Here is a 14,288-nt window from a genome sequence, read left to right as displayed (position 1 = left end):
CTTCTTACCGCCCCTGACGGTCGTTGGAACTGTGGAGCGCGGCATAGCTGTTCTCCACTCTCCCTAGCTTACTCTTCAATTCCTGTAGATAGTTCTAGTTATAGTTGTTTTTACTCTTTAGATAGTTATTCATTTTAGTTTTGCGATAATTGTAAATAGTTAGCAGGGGGTTAAGGGGGTTGTTCTCCCCCCTTTTCCCCCAGCGCATAGCCGGGCTCATGCCCAAGGCTCCTGGCTTTAAGCCGTGCGCGTCCTGCGCTAAGCCTATGCCGATGAGTGACCCGCATAACTCCTGTCTGAAGTGCCTCGGAGAATCCCATCAGGCAGATAAGTGTCAGATCTGTAAGGCCTTCAAACCACGAACGAGAAAGGAGCGGGACTTTAGACTTCGGCAGCTCCTAATGGAGGCGGCACTTAGCCCGGATCCTCCCTCGGCGCGCCCAGCCCCGGCGCCGAGCGCCTCGGTGCGCAGCGCCCCGGCGGCCCCGACTGGTACTGCACCGCGAGCTGATTCAGACAAGTCCTCACGGCACCGGCCGCCTTCGGCACCGCACCCGCCACAAGGGACTCGGCACCGGTCCATATCTCCGGGCCACAAGAAAGCCCGTAAGGCGCAGGAGACTGCTGTCCTGAAGACGCCGGCTCCCCCGGTGCCAGGGGTAGAGCCGCGTCCCTCTGTGGACCGACAGAAGCAAGTCCCTGCTGCACCGTCGACTCCGGCGCCGCGGCCGTTGAGTCCGGTGCGCACAGAATCTCCACCTCGGTCGGTGGTGGAGCCCTGTCTCCCTTCCACCCTGGAGACGTTTGCGACGGCCAGGGACCTTATTGCGCTCACGGAGCCGGCACCGCTTCCACCTCCGGCTTCCCGCGCACTACAATCCAGGGGCAAGCCTGCCCTGCTGCGCCCGCCGTCTCCGGCCGGGGACTTCCGGCACCGCTCCAGATCTCGGAGCAGGTCCCGACGCCGCTCGCAGTCCCGGCGCCGACTATCACCTCGGCACCGGTCGGACTCGCGGCCAAGGTCTTCTTCCCAGCACCGCTCTACGTCTCGGCACCGTCACGATCATCGGTACCGATCGGACTCCAGACGTAGTTCGCGGCACCGGTATGAGCGTCGTTCGACTTCGAGGGGCCGCTCCCGGTACCACCTCTCGTCGCGGTCGTCGTCCCGCTCAAGGTCCGGATCTCGGGACCGGCAGGGCTACCGGCACCGTTCCCGATCCCGGTACTGCTCACCGGCACCGCGCAGGGACCGATCCCCCTTCGATCGGCACCGTACCATCCGGAGCCGGTTTCGACGCGCTCGGCACCGCCTGGGCCCTCGAGATCGGCATCTCGTTCCTCGGAGCGGGCCTCCAGATCGGCGTACCCTCCTCAGGGGCAGGCGGCTACGTCTGACTTGGGCCATTGGCAGGACGCGGCCGAGGACCCTGTGCAGGGACCTGCGCACTGGTCCTTTTGGACTCCGTGGGCCTACCATCAGGCGCAGGGGGCTCCACCACCATCAGCCTCTCGCTCGGCACATTCCGAGCCCAGGGCCCCGGAGGCCACCATCTCCCGCCCTCCCCCAGGAGGCATGGAGGCCCCCGTGCCTACACCAACTGAGGCCCCGGACCCAGGGACAGGCGATGCCCAGCTTCATGAACCCCTGGAACAGGACCCGCCATTAGACCCCTTGCCACCGGAGGCATCCTCCTCATCTTCCCCAGATGAGGCGGTGGCGGGCACAACCGCCACGGCTCCGCCCCCTATAGATCTTCGGGCCCACCAGGACCTATTGCGCCGGGTGGCGCGTAATATGGATCTCCAGGCGGAGGAGATCGTAGAGGTACAGGACCCGGTGGTGAGCATCCTCTCCGCTGATGCCCCGTCCACAGTGGCACTACCTCTCATACGCACGATTGAGGCTAATGCCACCTCAATATGGCAAACCCCTGCCTCTATCCCACCCACAGCCAGAGGCGTGGAAAGAAAGTACTTTGTCCCTTCAAAGGATTATGAGTACCTATATACCCACCCCCAACCGTGCTCACTAGTGGTGTCATCTGTGAACGCACGGGAACGCCACGGCCAGCAGGCTGCAGCGCCCAAATCGAAGGACGCTAAGCGCTTTGATTTGTTTGGGCGCAAGGTGTATTCGGCGGGAGGGCTACAACTTAGAGCGGCCAACCAGCAGGCGCTCTTGAGCCTCTATAACTTTAATTCCTGGACCTCGATGGGAAAATTTAAAGAACTGGTCCCCCAAGACTCCAGGTAAGAATTTGGGGCCTTAGTAGAGGAAGGTAAGAAGGTGGCACGTACCTCCTTACAGGCCTCTTTAGACATTGCAGACTCAGCCGCTAGAACACTGGCCTCAGGTATAGCCATGCGGCGAATCTCCTGGCTCCAGGTCTCAGGCTTGCCGCCTGAACTTCAGCAGACTCTACAGGATTTAACATAAGAACATAAGAAAGGCCGTACTGGGTCAGACAAAAGGTCCATCAAGCCCAGTATCTGTCTACCGACAGTGGCCAATGCCAGGTGCCCCAGAGGGAGTGAACCTAACAGGCAATGATCAAGTGATCTCTCTCCTGCCATCCATCTCCATCCTCTGACGAACAGAGGCTAGGGACACCATTCTTACCCATCCTGGCTAATAGCCATTTATGGACTTAGCCACCATGAATTTATCCAGTCCCCTTTTAAACATTGTTATAGTCCTAGCCTTCACAACCTCCTCAGGTAAGGAGTTCCACAAGTTGACTGTGCGCTGCGTGAAGAAGAACTTCCTTTTATTTGTTTTAAACCTGCTGCCTATTAATTTCATTTGATGACCCCTAGTTCTTGTATTATGGGAATAAGTAAATAACTTTTCCTTATCCACTTTCTCAACATCACTCATGATTTTATATACCTCTATCATGTCCCCCCTTAGTCTTCTCTTTTCCAAACTGAAGAGTCCTAGCCTCTTTAATCTTTCCTCATATGGGACCCTCTCTAAACCCTTAATCATTTTAGTTGCTCTTTTCTGAACCTTTTCTAGTGCTAGAATACCTTTTTTGAGGTGAGGAGACCACATCTGTACACAGTATTCGAGATGTGGGCGAACCATGGATTTATATAAGGGCAATAATATATTCTCAGTCTTATTCTCTATCCCCTTTTTAATGATTCCTAACATCCTGTTTGCTTTTTTGACCGCCTCTGCACACTGCGTGGACATCTTTAGAGAACTATCCACGATGACGCCAAGATCTTTTTCCTGACTCGTTGTAGCTAAATTAGCCCCCATCATGTTGTATGTATAGTTGGGGTTATTTTTTCCAATGTGCATTACTTTACATTTATCCACATTAAATTTCATTTGCCATTTTGTTGCCCAATCACTTAGTTTTGTGAGATCTTTTTGAAGTTCTTCACAATCTGCTTTGGTCTTAACTATCTTGAGTAGTTTAGTATCATCTGCAAACTTTGCCACCTCACTGTTTACCCCTTTCTCCAGATCATTTATGAATAAATTGAATAGGATAGGTCCTAGGACTGACCCTTGGGGAACACCACTAGTTACCCCTCTCCATTCTGAGAATTTACCATTAATTCCTACCCTTTGTTCCCTGTCCTTTAACCAGTTCTCAATCCATGAAAGGACCTTCCCTTTTATCCCATGACAGCTTAATTTACGTAAGAGCCTTTGGTGAGGGACCTTGTCAAAGGCTTTCTGGAAATCTAAGTACACTATGTCCACCGGATCCCCCTTGTCCACATGTTTGTTGACCCCTTCAAAGAACTCTAATAGATTAGTAAGACACGATTTCCCTTTACAGAAACCATGTTGACTATTGCTCAAGAGTTTATGTTTTTCTATGTGTCTGACAATTTTGTTCTTTACTATTGTTTCAACTAATTTGCCCGGTACCGACGTTAGACTTACCGGTCTGTAATTGCCGGGATCACCCCTAGAGCCCTTTTTAAATATTGGCATTACATTAGCTAACTTCCAGTCATTGGGTACCGAAGCCGATTTAAAGGACAGGTTACAAACCTTAGTTAATAGTTCCGCAACTTCACATTTGAGTTCTTTCAGAACTCTTGGGTGAATGCCATCTGGTCCCGGTGACTTGTTAATGTTGAGTTTATCAATTAATTCCAAAACCTCCTCTAGTGATACTTCAATCTGTGACAGTTCCTCAGATTTGTCACCTACAAAAGCCAGCTCAGGTTTGGGAATCTCCCTAACATCCTCAGCCGTGAAGACTGAAGCAAAGAATCCATTTAGTTTCTCCGCAATGACTTTATCATCTTTAAGCGCTCCTTTTGTATTTTCATCGTCAAGGGGCCCCACTGGTTGTTTAGCAGGCTTCCTGCTTCTGATGTACTTAAAAAACATTTTGTTATTACCTTTGGAGTTTTTGGCTAGCCATTCTTCAAACTCCTCTTTGGCTTTTCTTATTACACTCTTGCACTTAAGCTGGCAGTGTTTGTGCTCCTTTCTATTTGCCTCACTAGGATTTGACTTCCACTTTTTAAAGGAAGTCTTTTTATCTCTCACTGCTTCTTTTACATGGTTGTTAAGCCACGGTGGCTCTTTTTTAGTTCTTTTACTGTTTTTCTTAATTTGGGGTATACATTGAAGTTGAGCCTCTATTATGGTGTCTTTAAAAAGGGCCCACGCAACTTGCAGGGATTTCACTTTAGTCACTGTACCTTTTAACTTTTGTCTAACTAACCCCCTCATTTTTGTATAGTTCCCCCTTTTGAAATTAAAGGCCACAGTGTTGGGCAGTTGAGGTGTTCTTCCCACCACAGGGATGTTGAATGCTATTGTATTATGGTCACTATTTCCAAGCGGTCCCGCTATAGTTACCTCTTGGACCAGCTCCTGCGCTCCACTCAGGATTAAATCTAGAGTCGCCTCTCCCCTTGTGGGTTCCCGTACCAGCTGCTCCATGAAGCAGTCATTTAAAGTATCGAGAAATTTTATCTCTGCATTTCGTCCTGAAGTGAAATGTTCCCAGTCAATATGGGGATAATTGAAATCCCCCACTATTATTGGGTTCTTAATTTTGATAGCCTCTCTAATTTCCCTTAGCATTTCATCATCACTATTACTGTCCTGGTCAGGTGGTCGATAATAGATCCCTAATGTTATATTTTTACTAGAGCATGAAATTTCTATCCATAGAGACTCTATGGAACCTGTGGATTCGCTTAAGATTTTTACTTCATTTGAATCTACACTTTCTTTAACATATAGTGCCACTCCTCCCCCTGCACGGCCTGTTCTGTCCTTCCGATATATTTTGTACCCCGGAATGATTGTGTCCCATTGATTGGTCTCAGTCCACCAGGTTTCTGTGATGCCTATTATATCTATATCCTCCTTTATCACAAGGCACTCTAGTTCACCCATCTTATTATTTAGACTTCTGGCATTTGTGTACAAGCACTTTAAAAACTTGTCCCTGTTTATTAGCCTGCCTTTTTCTGATGTGCCAGATTCTTTTTTATGTGGCTGTTTATCATCTGATCCGGCCCTTACATTATACTTTTCAGTCCTCTGCTCCTGACTATAACCTGGAGATTCTCTATCATCAGACTCTCCCCTAAGAGAAGTCTGTGTCCGATCCACACGCTCCTCTGCAGCAGTCGGCTTTCCCCCATCTCCTATTTTAAAAACTGCTCTACAACCTTTTTAATGTTTAGTGCCAGCAGTCTGGTTCCACTTTGGTTTAGGTGGAGCCCATCTCTCCTGTATAGGCTCCTCCCATCCCAGAAGTTTCCCCAGTTCCTAATGAACGTGAACCCCTCCTCTCTACACCATCGTCTCATCCACGCATTGAGACTCTGAAGCTCTGCCTGCCTACCTGGCCCTGCGCGTGGAACTGGGAGCATTTCTGAAAATGCCACCATAGAGGTCCTGGATTTCAGTCTCTTCCCTAGCAGCCTAAATTTGGCTTCCAGGACATCTCTCCTACCCTTCCCTATGTCATTGGTACCTACATGTACCACGACCACCGGCTCCTCCCCAGCACTACACATAAGTCTATCTAGATGCCTCGAGAGATCCGCAACCTTCGCACCAGGCAGGCAAGTCACCATGCGGTTCTCCCGGTCATCACAGACCCAGCTATCTACATTTCTAATAATCGAATCTCCCATTACTAACACCTGCCTTTTCCTAGAAACTGGAGTTCCCTCCCCCGGAGAGGCAACCTCAGTGCGAGAGGCAACCCCAGAACCATCTGGAAGGAGGGTCCCAACTACGGGAAAGTTTCCCTCTGCTCCCATTGACTGCTCTACTTCCCTGGGCCCTTCTTCCTCCTTAACAGCACAGGTTTACCCTTTGAGGGCCAGGGCCTGTTCTCCGAGAAGACGGACTCTCGGCTGCAGAGCCTTAAGGACTCGAGGACAATCATGCGCTCCCTGGGGATGCATGTCCCAGGGCCTCAGCGCAGACCCTTTAGGCCCCAGCCTCAAAGGTTCTACCCTCCCCCGCCTCGTCCGAGACAGGACTTTGCCAGAAGGCGGGGCCGAGGTGGCAGGCGAAGGTCGACCGGCCCTCAACCGGCTCAAAACCAGGGGCCGCCTAGGCCACCTTCAGGCCCTAGGCAGAACTTTTGAAGGTGCGGTCGAGGACGGCACCTCAACCAATGTCCAGGATCCAACTCCCTCCTTTCGGGATCGCCTCTCCCATTTCCACCATGCTTGGTCCCTTATAACCTCGGACCGCTGGGTCCTTCGCACGGTGGAGAGGGGATACGCTCTCCAATTTTCCTCGTTCCCCCCCTCCCATTCCCCCTCCCCGTCCCTCTTCAGGGACCCTTCTCACAAGCAACTCCTTACACAGGAGGTTTTTGGGCTCCTCTCTATGGGGGCCATAGAGGAGGTTCCGCTAGAGTTAAGGGGCAGGGGGGTTTATTCCCGCTACTTCCTGATCCCCAAGTCAAAAGGGGGTCTGCGACCCATCTTAGACTTGCGCGGACTCAACAAATTCATAGTAAAGCTGAAGTTCCGCATGGTATCATTGGGGACCATTATCCCTTCCCTGGATCCTGGAGATTGGTTCACCGCCCTCCACATGAAGGACGCATATTTCCACATAGCGATCTATCCGCCTCACAGGCGCTTCCTGCGATTTGTAGTAAACAAGGTGTACTACCAATTTGCAGTCCTTCCCTTCGGCTTGTCCTCGGCTCCCAGGGTGTTCACAAAGTGTGTGGCGGTCGTCGCGGCATACCTTCGTCGACAAGGGATACAGGTGTTCCCGTATTTAGACGACTGGCTGGTACGCGGCCGCACCAGAGACCAAGTTCAAGGTCATGTTCACATAGTGATACAAACTTTCCACGAGCTGGGCATTCTACTCAACAGAGAGAAGTCCACTCTAGTGCCAACCCAGAGGATAGAATTTATTGGAGCAATCCTAGACTCCAGATGTGCCCGAGCCATTCTACCAGACAACCGCTTTCGTACCATCACAAGCGTCATTCAAGGACTCAGGGCATTTCCGATTACCACAATAAAGACATGCCTCGCCCTGTTGGGTCACATGGCCTCGTGCACTTACGTAACCAGGCATGCCAGACTACGGCTTCGCCCACTACAGGCTTGGGTATCATCGGTGTACCGTCCTCACCGGGACAACCTGAACATGGTGGTCACGGTTCCGTGTTCGGTCTTGACCTCCCTCACCTGGTGGTTGGATTGCACGGCAGTCTGTGCAGGAGTGCCGTTTCACGCCCCACAACCCTCCCTCCACCTGGTCACGGACGCTTCATCTCTAGGATGGGGCGCTCACCTCGGGGAGCTCCATACCCAGGGCCTGTGGACCGCGTCCCAACTAGCCCTGCACATCAACGTCCGAGAGCTGATGGCGGTGCGCCTAGCCTGCCAGGCATTCCTCAATCTCCTACAGGGCCGTTCCGTATTGGTTCTCACCGACAACACCACGGCCATGTTTTACATCAACAAGCAAGGCGGAGCCCACTCATCGCTCCTATGCCAAGAGGCCATTCGCCTGTGGGACTTCTGCATCGCCCACTCGATACATCTCACGGCATCGTTCCTCCCTGGAGTCCAGAATACGCTGGCGGACCGTCTCAGCAGGTCCTTCCAGACGCACGAGTGGTCAATTCGCCCCGACATCATCTATTCCATCTTCCAGAGGTGGGGATTTCCCCAGGTCGACCTGTTTGCGTCTCGAGCCAACAGGAAGTGCCAGGCATTCTGCTCCCTGCAAGGGCGAGCTCTAGGCTCTCTGTCGGACGCCTTCCTTCTAACGTGGAAGGACCACCTGTTCTACGCCTTTCCTCCATTTCCACTGGTCCACAGGGTATTACTCAAGCTACGCAGAGACCAGGCACGGGTGTTTCTAGTCGCTCCAGCTTGGCCAAGGCAGCACTGGTACACCACACTGTTGGAGCTCTCGGTTCAAGCACCGATCACGCTTCCCTTGTACCCCGACCTCATCTCTCAGGACCACGGCCGACTGTGTCACCCCGATCTGCAATCGCTCCACCTCACAGCGTGGATGCTCCATGGCTGAATCGGACAGAGCGGCAATGCTCGCAGCCCGTCCAGCAGATTCTGCTGGGAAGTAGAAAGCCCTCTACACGGACCACTTACTTAGCAAAGTGGAAACGTTTCTCCTGTTGGTGCGAGCAACGAGCTACGTCCCCCTTGCAGGCGCCTATTCCTCTCATACTTGAATATCTCCTATCCCTAAAACAGCAGGGCTTGGCGATATCTTCAATCAGGGTTCACCTCGCCGCTATTTCGGCGTTCCACCCAGGAGAGCTCGCTTCCTCGGTCTTCTCTAACCCGATGGTCGTTAGATTCCTCAAGGGTTTAGACCGGCTGTACCCGCAGCAATGCCAGCCCGTTCCGACGTGGGACCTCAACCTGGTCCTTTCCAAGCTCACAGGGCCTCCGTTTGAACCATTGGCTACCTGTTCACTCCTGTACCTATCCTGGAAGACAGCCTTCCTTGTAGCCATCACCTCAGCACGGCGCGTTTCTGAACTCAGAGCGCTTACGTCCGAGCCCCCATACACGGTGTTCCATAAGGACAAGGTGCAGCTTCGCCCCCACCTTGCCTTTCTTCCCAAGGTGGTCTCACCTTTCCACGTGAACCAGGATATATTTCTCCCGGTCTTCCATCCGAAGCCACACGCTACTCGTCAAGACCAGCGTTTGCATTCTTTGGACGTACGCAGGGCCCTGGCTTTCTATATTGACCGTACGAAGCCATTTAGGAAGACGACACAACTCTTCGTTGCGGTGGCCGACCGGATGAAAGGCTCACCGGTCTCCTCACAGTGCCTCTCCTCTTGGATCATGTCCTGCATTCGTGCTTGCTACGACCTGGCCGGTGTCCCGACGCCACGCCTCACCGCTCACTCCACGAGGGCCCAGGCCTCCTCGACTGCCTTCCTGGCTCAAGTCCCGATCCAGGACATTTGTAGAGCTGCAGTTTGGTCATCGGTCCACACATTCGCTGCTCACTATGCGCTGGTGCAACAATCCAGAGACGATGCTGCTTTCGGGTCAGCGGTTCTGCACACAGCAATGTCTCACTCCGACCCCGCCACCTAGGTGGGGCTTGGGAGTCACCTAATTGGAATCGATATGAGCAAGCACTCGAAGAAGAAAAGACGGTTACTCACCGTTGTAACTGTTGTTCTTCGAGATGTGTTGCTCATATCCATTCCAAACCCGCCCCCCTTCCCCGCTGTCGGAGTAGCCGGCAAGAAGGAACTGAGGGGGCGCTGGGTCGGCTGGGGTATATATCCAGCGCCATGAAGGCGCCACTCCAGGGGGCTCCACAGCCGACCCACCGGGTGTTGCTAGGGTAGAAAATTCTCCGACAATCGTGCACGCGGCGCGCGCACACCTAATTGGAATGGATATGAGCAACACATCTCGAAGAACAACAGTTACAACAGTGAGTAACCGTCTTTTCCTAGGGCTAGAGTGTCAACATGGGGGTGATGCTAGGCACTCTGGGATACAGTTACTTTGACTTGGGTCTGTGCACTGCAGTGTGAATGCCAGAGCCCTAGGTTTGAGCATAGGTCAGAAAATTCTTATCCTAGGCTTAAAATGCAGTGCAGATGCTTGGGTCCAGATTTCCATGACATAGGTCAGCTGACTTGAGTCCCACTAACCCTTGGCTTACATTGGGTAGACATAGCTGAAGGGACTAGCAGCCAGGATACATTGAGGAAGAAGCCGTCTGATTTGAATGCAGAGGGGATGAGCCAGACTGGGGAAGAAATTGCCTGGTCTGCCGGGACAAAGTCGGCTGGAGCGTGTTCCATCATTCTCTTGAGGTGGCATGTGTGCAATTCTGTCAGCACACAGGAACTGTGTGAAAATTGACTAAAATGGTTTGATTGATTGATGTGAAGACAATTTTCATCTGGTTTGCAACAGTATTTTTTAATCAAAATCAAGCATCCTAGTTACTGTTGCCGTTTAAGTGTTATCTGATGGGAGTACCATGCTACTGCGTGGCATTTGAGTGATTGTGCTGAAATGCAATTATATATTTTTTAAATGATAGAAAAGGAAGTTTGATTATGACTGATGTCATTAAATATATCTCAAGATTACTGTCAAAATTAGTTTTACAAAAGGAAATGTGGGTCACATTATGCCATGATAAAGGACCTGCTCATGCATGGTGCTCAAAAATATTGTTTCTTTCCAAACAGTGCAAAAATTAATGAGCTAAAAATGTGAAATATAGAATCATAGGCATGCAGGACTGAAAGGGGCCTCAGTAGGTCATCTAGTCCAGTCCCTTGCACTGAGGCAGGACTAAGTGTTATCGAGGCCTTCCTTGACAGGTGTTTGTCTAATATGTTCTTAAAAGCCTCCAATGATGCAGATTCCACAACCTCCCTAAGTAATTTGTTCCCTTACCCCTGTACACACCCCCTCCAGGGGTAAGAGGGGCACAACCCTGAAAATGTTGAGGCCCACGTAGAATGTCTGGAACTTTCCCTGTTAGTTTAAAAAAAATAGCATTTTTGTTTTCTGGGTTATTTTTGGCAGAAGAAATTGCTCTTGGGAAATATTTTTGTAAGTTGGCTGTCTGCCAACAGCAGCAGAGAAATGTTAAGAATGCTGTAAGGAAATTCACTACTACTGATTCTACAGCTCCAATGAGGACTAATTGGTGTTCATTCTGTAGAACGATGTTATCATTTTGCCATGGGCTTGTAACAATCCTTCTAGATTCACTGAGTGTGTCCAACCTAGTCTGTTATTTTTAATGGTGAATTTGAGCACCAATTTATGGTGAGTAGTTGGTTACTGTAAAGTATTTGTTCTGCTATTGGGAAATGTGGGGGAGAATGAGTGGCTCAGGGGATTGGTAAGGGAAAACACACTATGACTTCAGATTTACTGATTCTTACTTGTTCCTGCTGACTTATGTAGGAAAAAATGCTGGTTTTACTCCTTTTCCTGGGGTATTTATTTATTGGATGCCACAAAAGAAGGAAATGTGGGCCGATTTCTTAATCATAGCTGCTGCCCAAATCTCTTTGTACAGAGTGTCTTTGTAGAGACGCACAACAGAAATTTCCCTTTGGTGGCATTCTTCACAAACAGGCATGTGAAAGCCGGAACCGAACTCACGTGGGATTATGGTTATGAAGCTGGAAGCATGCCAGAGACAGAGATCTCCTGTCAGTGAGGGGTTCAGAAGTGTAGGAAAAAAATATTATAGACAAAAATGGGAATGACTCCAGGTCATTCTCTTCTTTAGGTTTCGTCTAATGGAGATTCAGTCCTGCCTGGAATATCATGCCAGCTGGAGGCTTCTGCCTTAGGCTGCTCTCCCAGTCGGCAGCATCGCACGGTCGCACCTACGCCAGCCTACCCCTTGCTCCCATGGCTCATGAAGCCTGGACAGTAGTAAGGAGCAGTTCAACTGTAGGCTGAGCAAGTGCATAATGGTGGTAGAATGTGCCTTTGGACGTTTAAAAGCTCGCTGGTGCCGTTTACTGACTCGGTTAGACCTCAGCAAAACCAATATTCCCATCGTTATTACTACTTGCTGTGTGCTCCACAATATCTGTGAGAGTGGCAGGGTGGGAGGTTGAGGCAAATCGCCTGGCCGTTGATTACGCGCAGCCAGACCCAGGGCGGTTAGAAGAGCACAGCAGGGTGCACTGTGCATCAGAGCTTTGAAAACCAGTTTCATGACTGGCCAGGCTAGGGTGTGAAAGTTCTGTTTGTTTCTCCTTGATGAAAACCCACCCTCTTGGTTCACTCTACTTCCCTCTAAGCCAACCGCCCTCCCCCCTTTGATCACTGCTTGCAGAGGCAATAAAGTCATTGTTGTTTCAAATTCATGCATTCTTTATTACTTCATCACACAAATGGGGGGATAACTGCCAAGGTAGCCCGGGAGGGGTGGGGGAGGAGGGAAGCACAGGGGTGGGGTAGTTGTAGAGGCACCCCCTAGAATGGTATGCAGCTCATCATAGAAGCGGCATGTCTGGAGCTCTAACCCGGAGCGGCCGTTTGCCTCTCTGGTTCTTTGGTAGGCTTCACTGCTGCGGGTCCCTGTTATAATCTCTGTCCTTCATGCCCTTGGAGATTTTTTCAAATATTCCAGCATTTCGTCTTTTGGAACGGAGTTCGGATAGCATGGATTCATCTCCCCATACAGCGATCAGATGCAGTACCTCCCGTTCGGTCCATGCTGGAGCTCTTTTGCGATTCTGGGACTCCATGGTCACCTGTGCTGATGAGCTCTGCATGGTCACCTGTGCTGATCAGCTCGCTATGCTGGCCAAACAGGAAATGAAATTCAAAAGTTCGCGGGGCTTTTCCTGTCTACCTGGCCAGTGCATCTGAGTTGAGAATGCTGTCCAGAGCGGTCACAATGGAGCATTCTGGGATAGCTCCTGGAGGCCAATACCGTCGAATTGCATCCACACTACCCCAAATTCGACCCAGCACAGTCGATTTCAGTGCTAATCCCCTCGTTGGGGAGGAGTACAGAAATCAATTTTAAGAGCCCTTTAAGTCGACAAAAATGCCTTCTTCGTGTTCACGGGTGCAGGGTTAAATCGATCTAACGCTGCTAAATTCGACCTAAACTCATAGTGTAGACCAGGGCTTTGGCAAATTTCCTATTGGCTTTCATAGTTTCCCCTACTGATACAATGGATAAAGTGATACTCTAAATCCAGACACCAAACCTCCTTTTTATTAAAGAGCAATGAAGCGAATTAGTGTTCTGACTTAAAATCTCTGGTATGTTTGTAGCTTGCTTTCTTTAGTTTCAGCTATTGGATTGCCAAAAAGAAAAATAAATTCAAAATATTTGTCTTGTAATTATAGTATTCTCAACTATTTCTCGACAGTGTTTCAGATGGAGATGTTTTTGTATAATGAAAATGTTGCTAAGTATATAAGGTCAGCAAGGTCAGGAAATACTTGGTGGAAGATAAGATTTTTACATAACTAAAGTTGGCAAAAGGTTGAAAAATTCAGTTTGCTTATAATAAATATGCATGTTTTATTTTTATTTTTGTTAGAAAATGATATTATAGTACCAGCTGGAGAACTATCACCATGCAAGATTTGTGGAAGGACATTCTTTCCAGCAGCACTGGTGAGTAACGTGATGATATTTTCTGTTTGCTTTTGGAATGGGTATATCAATCTGAGAACCATGTGCTGATACCTCTGACATGGTCAGTGCAGCGAAGCATCTCAGTTTAAATTTTCAAAAGTTATTAATGATACTGAGTTCCTGTTTTTTTAGGGTGCCCAACTTGAAACACCTTAAAGGAATCTGGTTTTCAGAGTGCAGTGCCCAGCACTTTGTGAAAATCAGGCCTCTTTAAAGGCACTTATAATTTCTACTCACTTCTGAAAATGTTATAGCAGTCTCGGATGATGACCCAGCACATGTTCGTTTTAAGAACACTTTCACAGCATATTTGACAAATGGCAAAGAAGGTACCAAATGTGAGATTTTTAAAGATAGCCACAGCACTGGACCCAAGGTTTAAGAATCTGAAGTGCCTTTCAAAATCTGAGAGGGACAAGGTGTGGAGCATGCTTTCAGAAGTCTTAAAAGAGCAACACATAAGAACATAAGAACATAAGAAAGGCCGTACTGGGTCAGACCAAAGGTCCATCTAGCCCAGTATCTGTCTACCGACAGTGGCCAATGCCAGGTGCCCCAGAGGGAGTGAACCTAACAGGCAATGATCAAGTGATCTCTCTCCTGCCATCCATCTCCATCCTCTGACGAACAGAGGCTAGGGACACCATTCTTA

General features: G+C 49.8%; 1 protein-coding gene across 1 annotated transcript in view; it reads left to right on the top strand.

Annotated features, from left to right (window-relative positions):
* The window catches only part of ZC2HC1A (zinc finger C2HC-type containing 1A), a 75,575-nt gene that overhangs the window by 25,003 nt on the left and 36,284 nt on the right, over nucleotides 1–14,288 (top strand). Inside the window, exon 2 of the mRNA XM_065399860.1 lies at nucleotides 13,539–13,615. Within this exon, the coding sequence (XP_065255932.1) occupies nucleotides 13,539–13,615 (77 nt within the window). The remainder of the gene's footprint in view (nucleotides 1–13,538; nucleotides 13,616–14,288) is intronic.

This window comes from Emys orbicularis, chromosome 2 (assembly GCF_028017835.1).
Source record: "Emys orbicularis isolate rEmyOrb1 chromosome 2, rEmyOrb1.hap1, whole genome shotgun sequence".
NCBI lineage: Eukaryota > Metazoa > Chordata > Testudines > Emydidae > Emys > Emys orbicularis.
The sequence above is the reverse complement of the archived record's forward strand: the minus strand, read 5'-3'. Positions and strand labels throughout refer to the sequence as shown.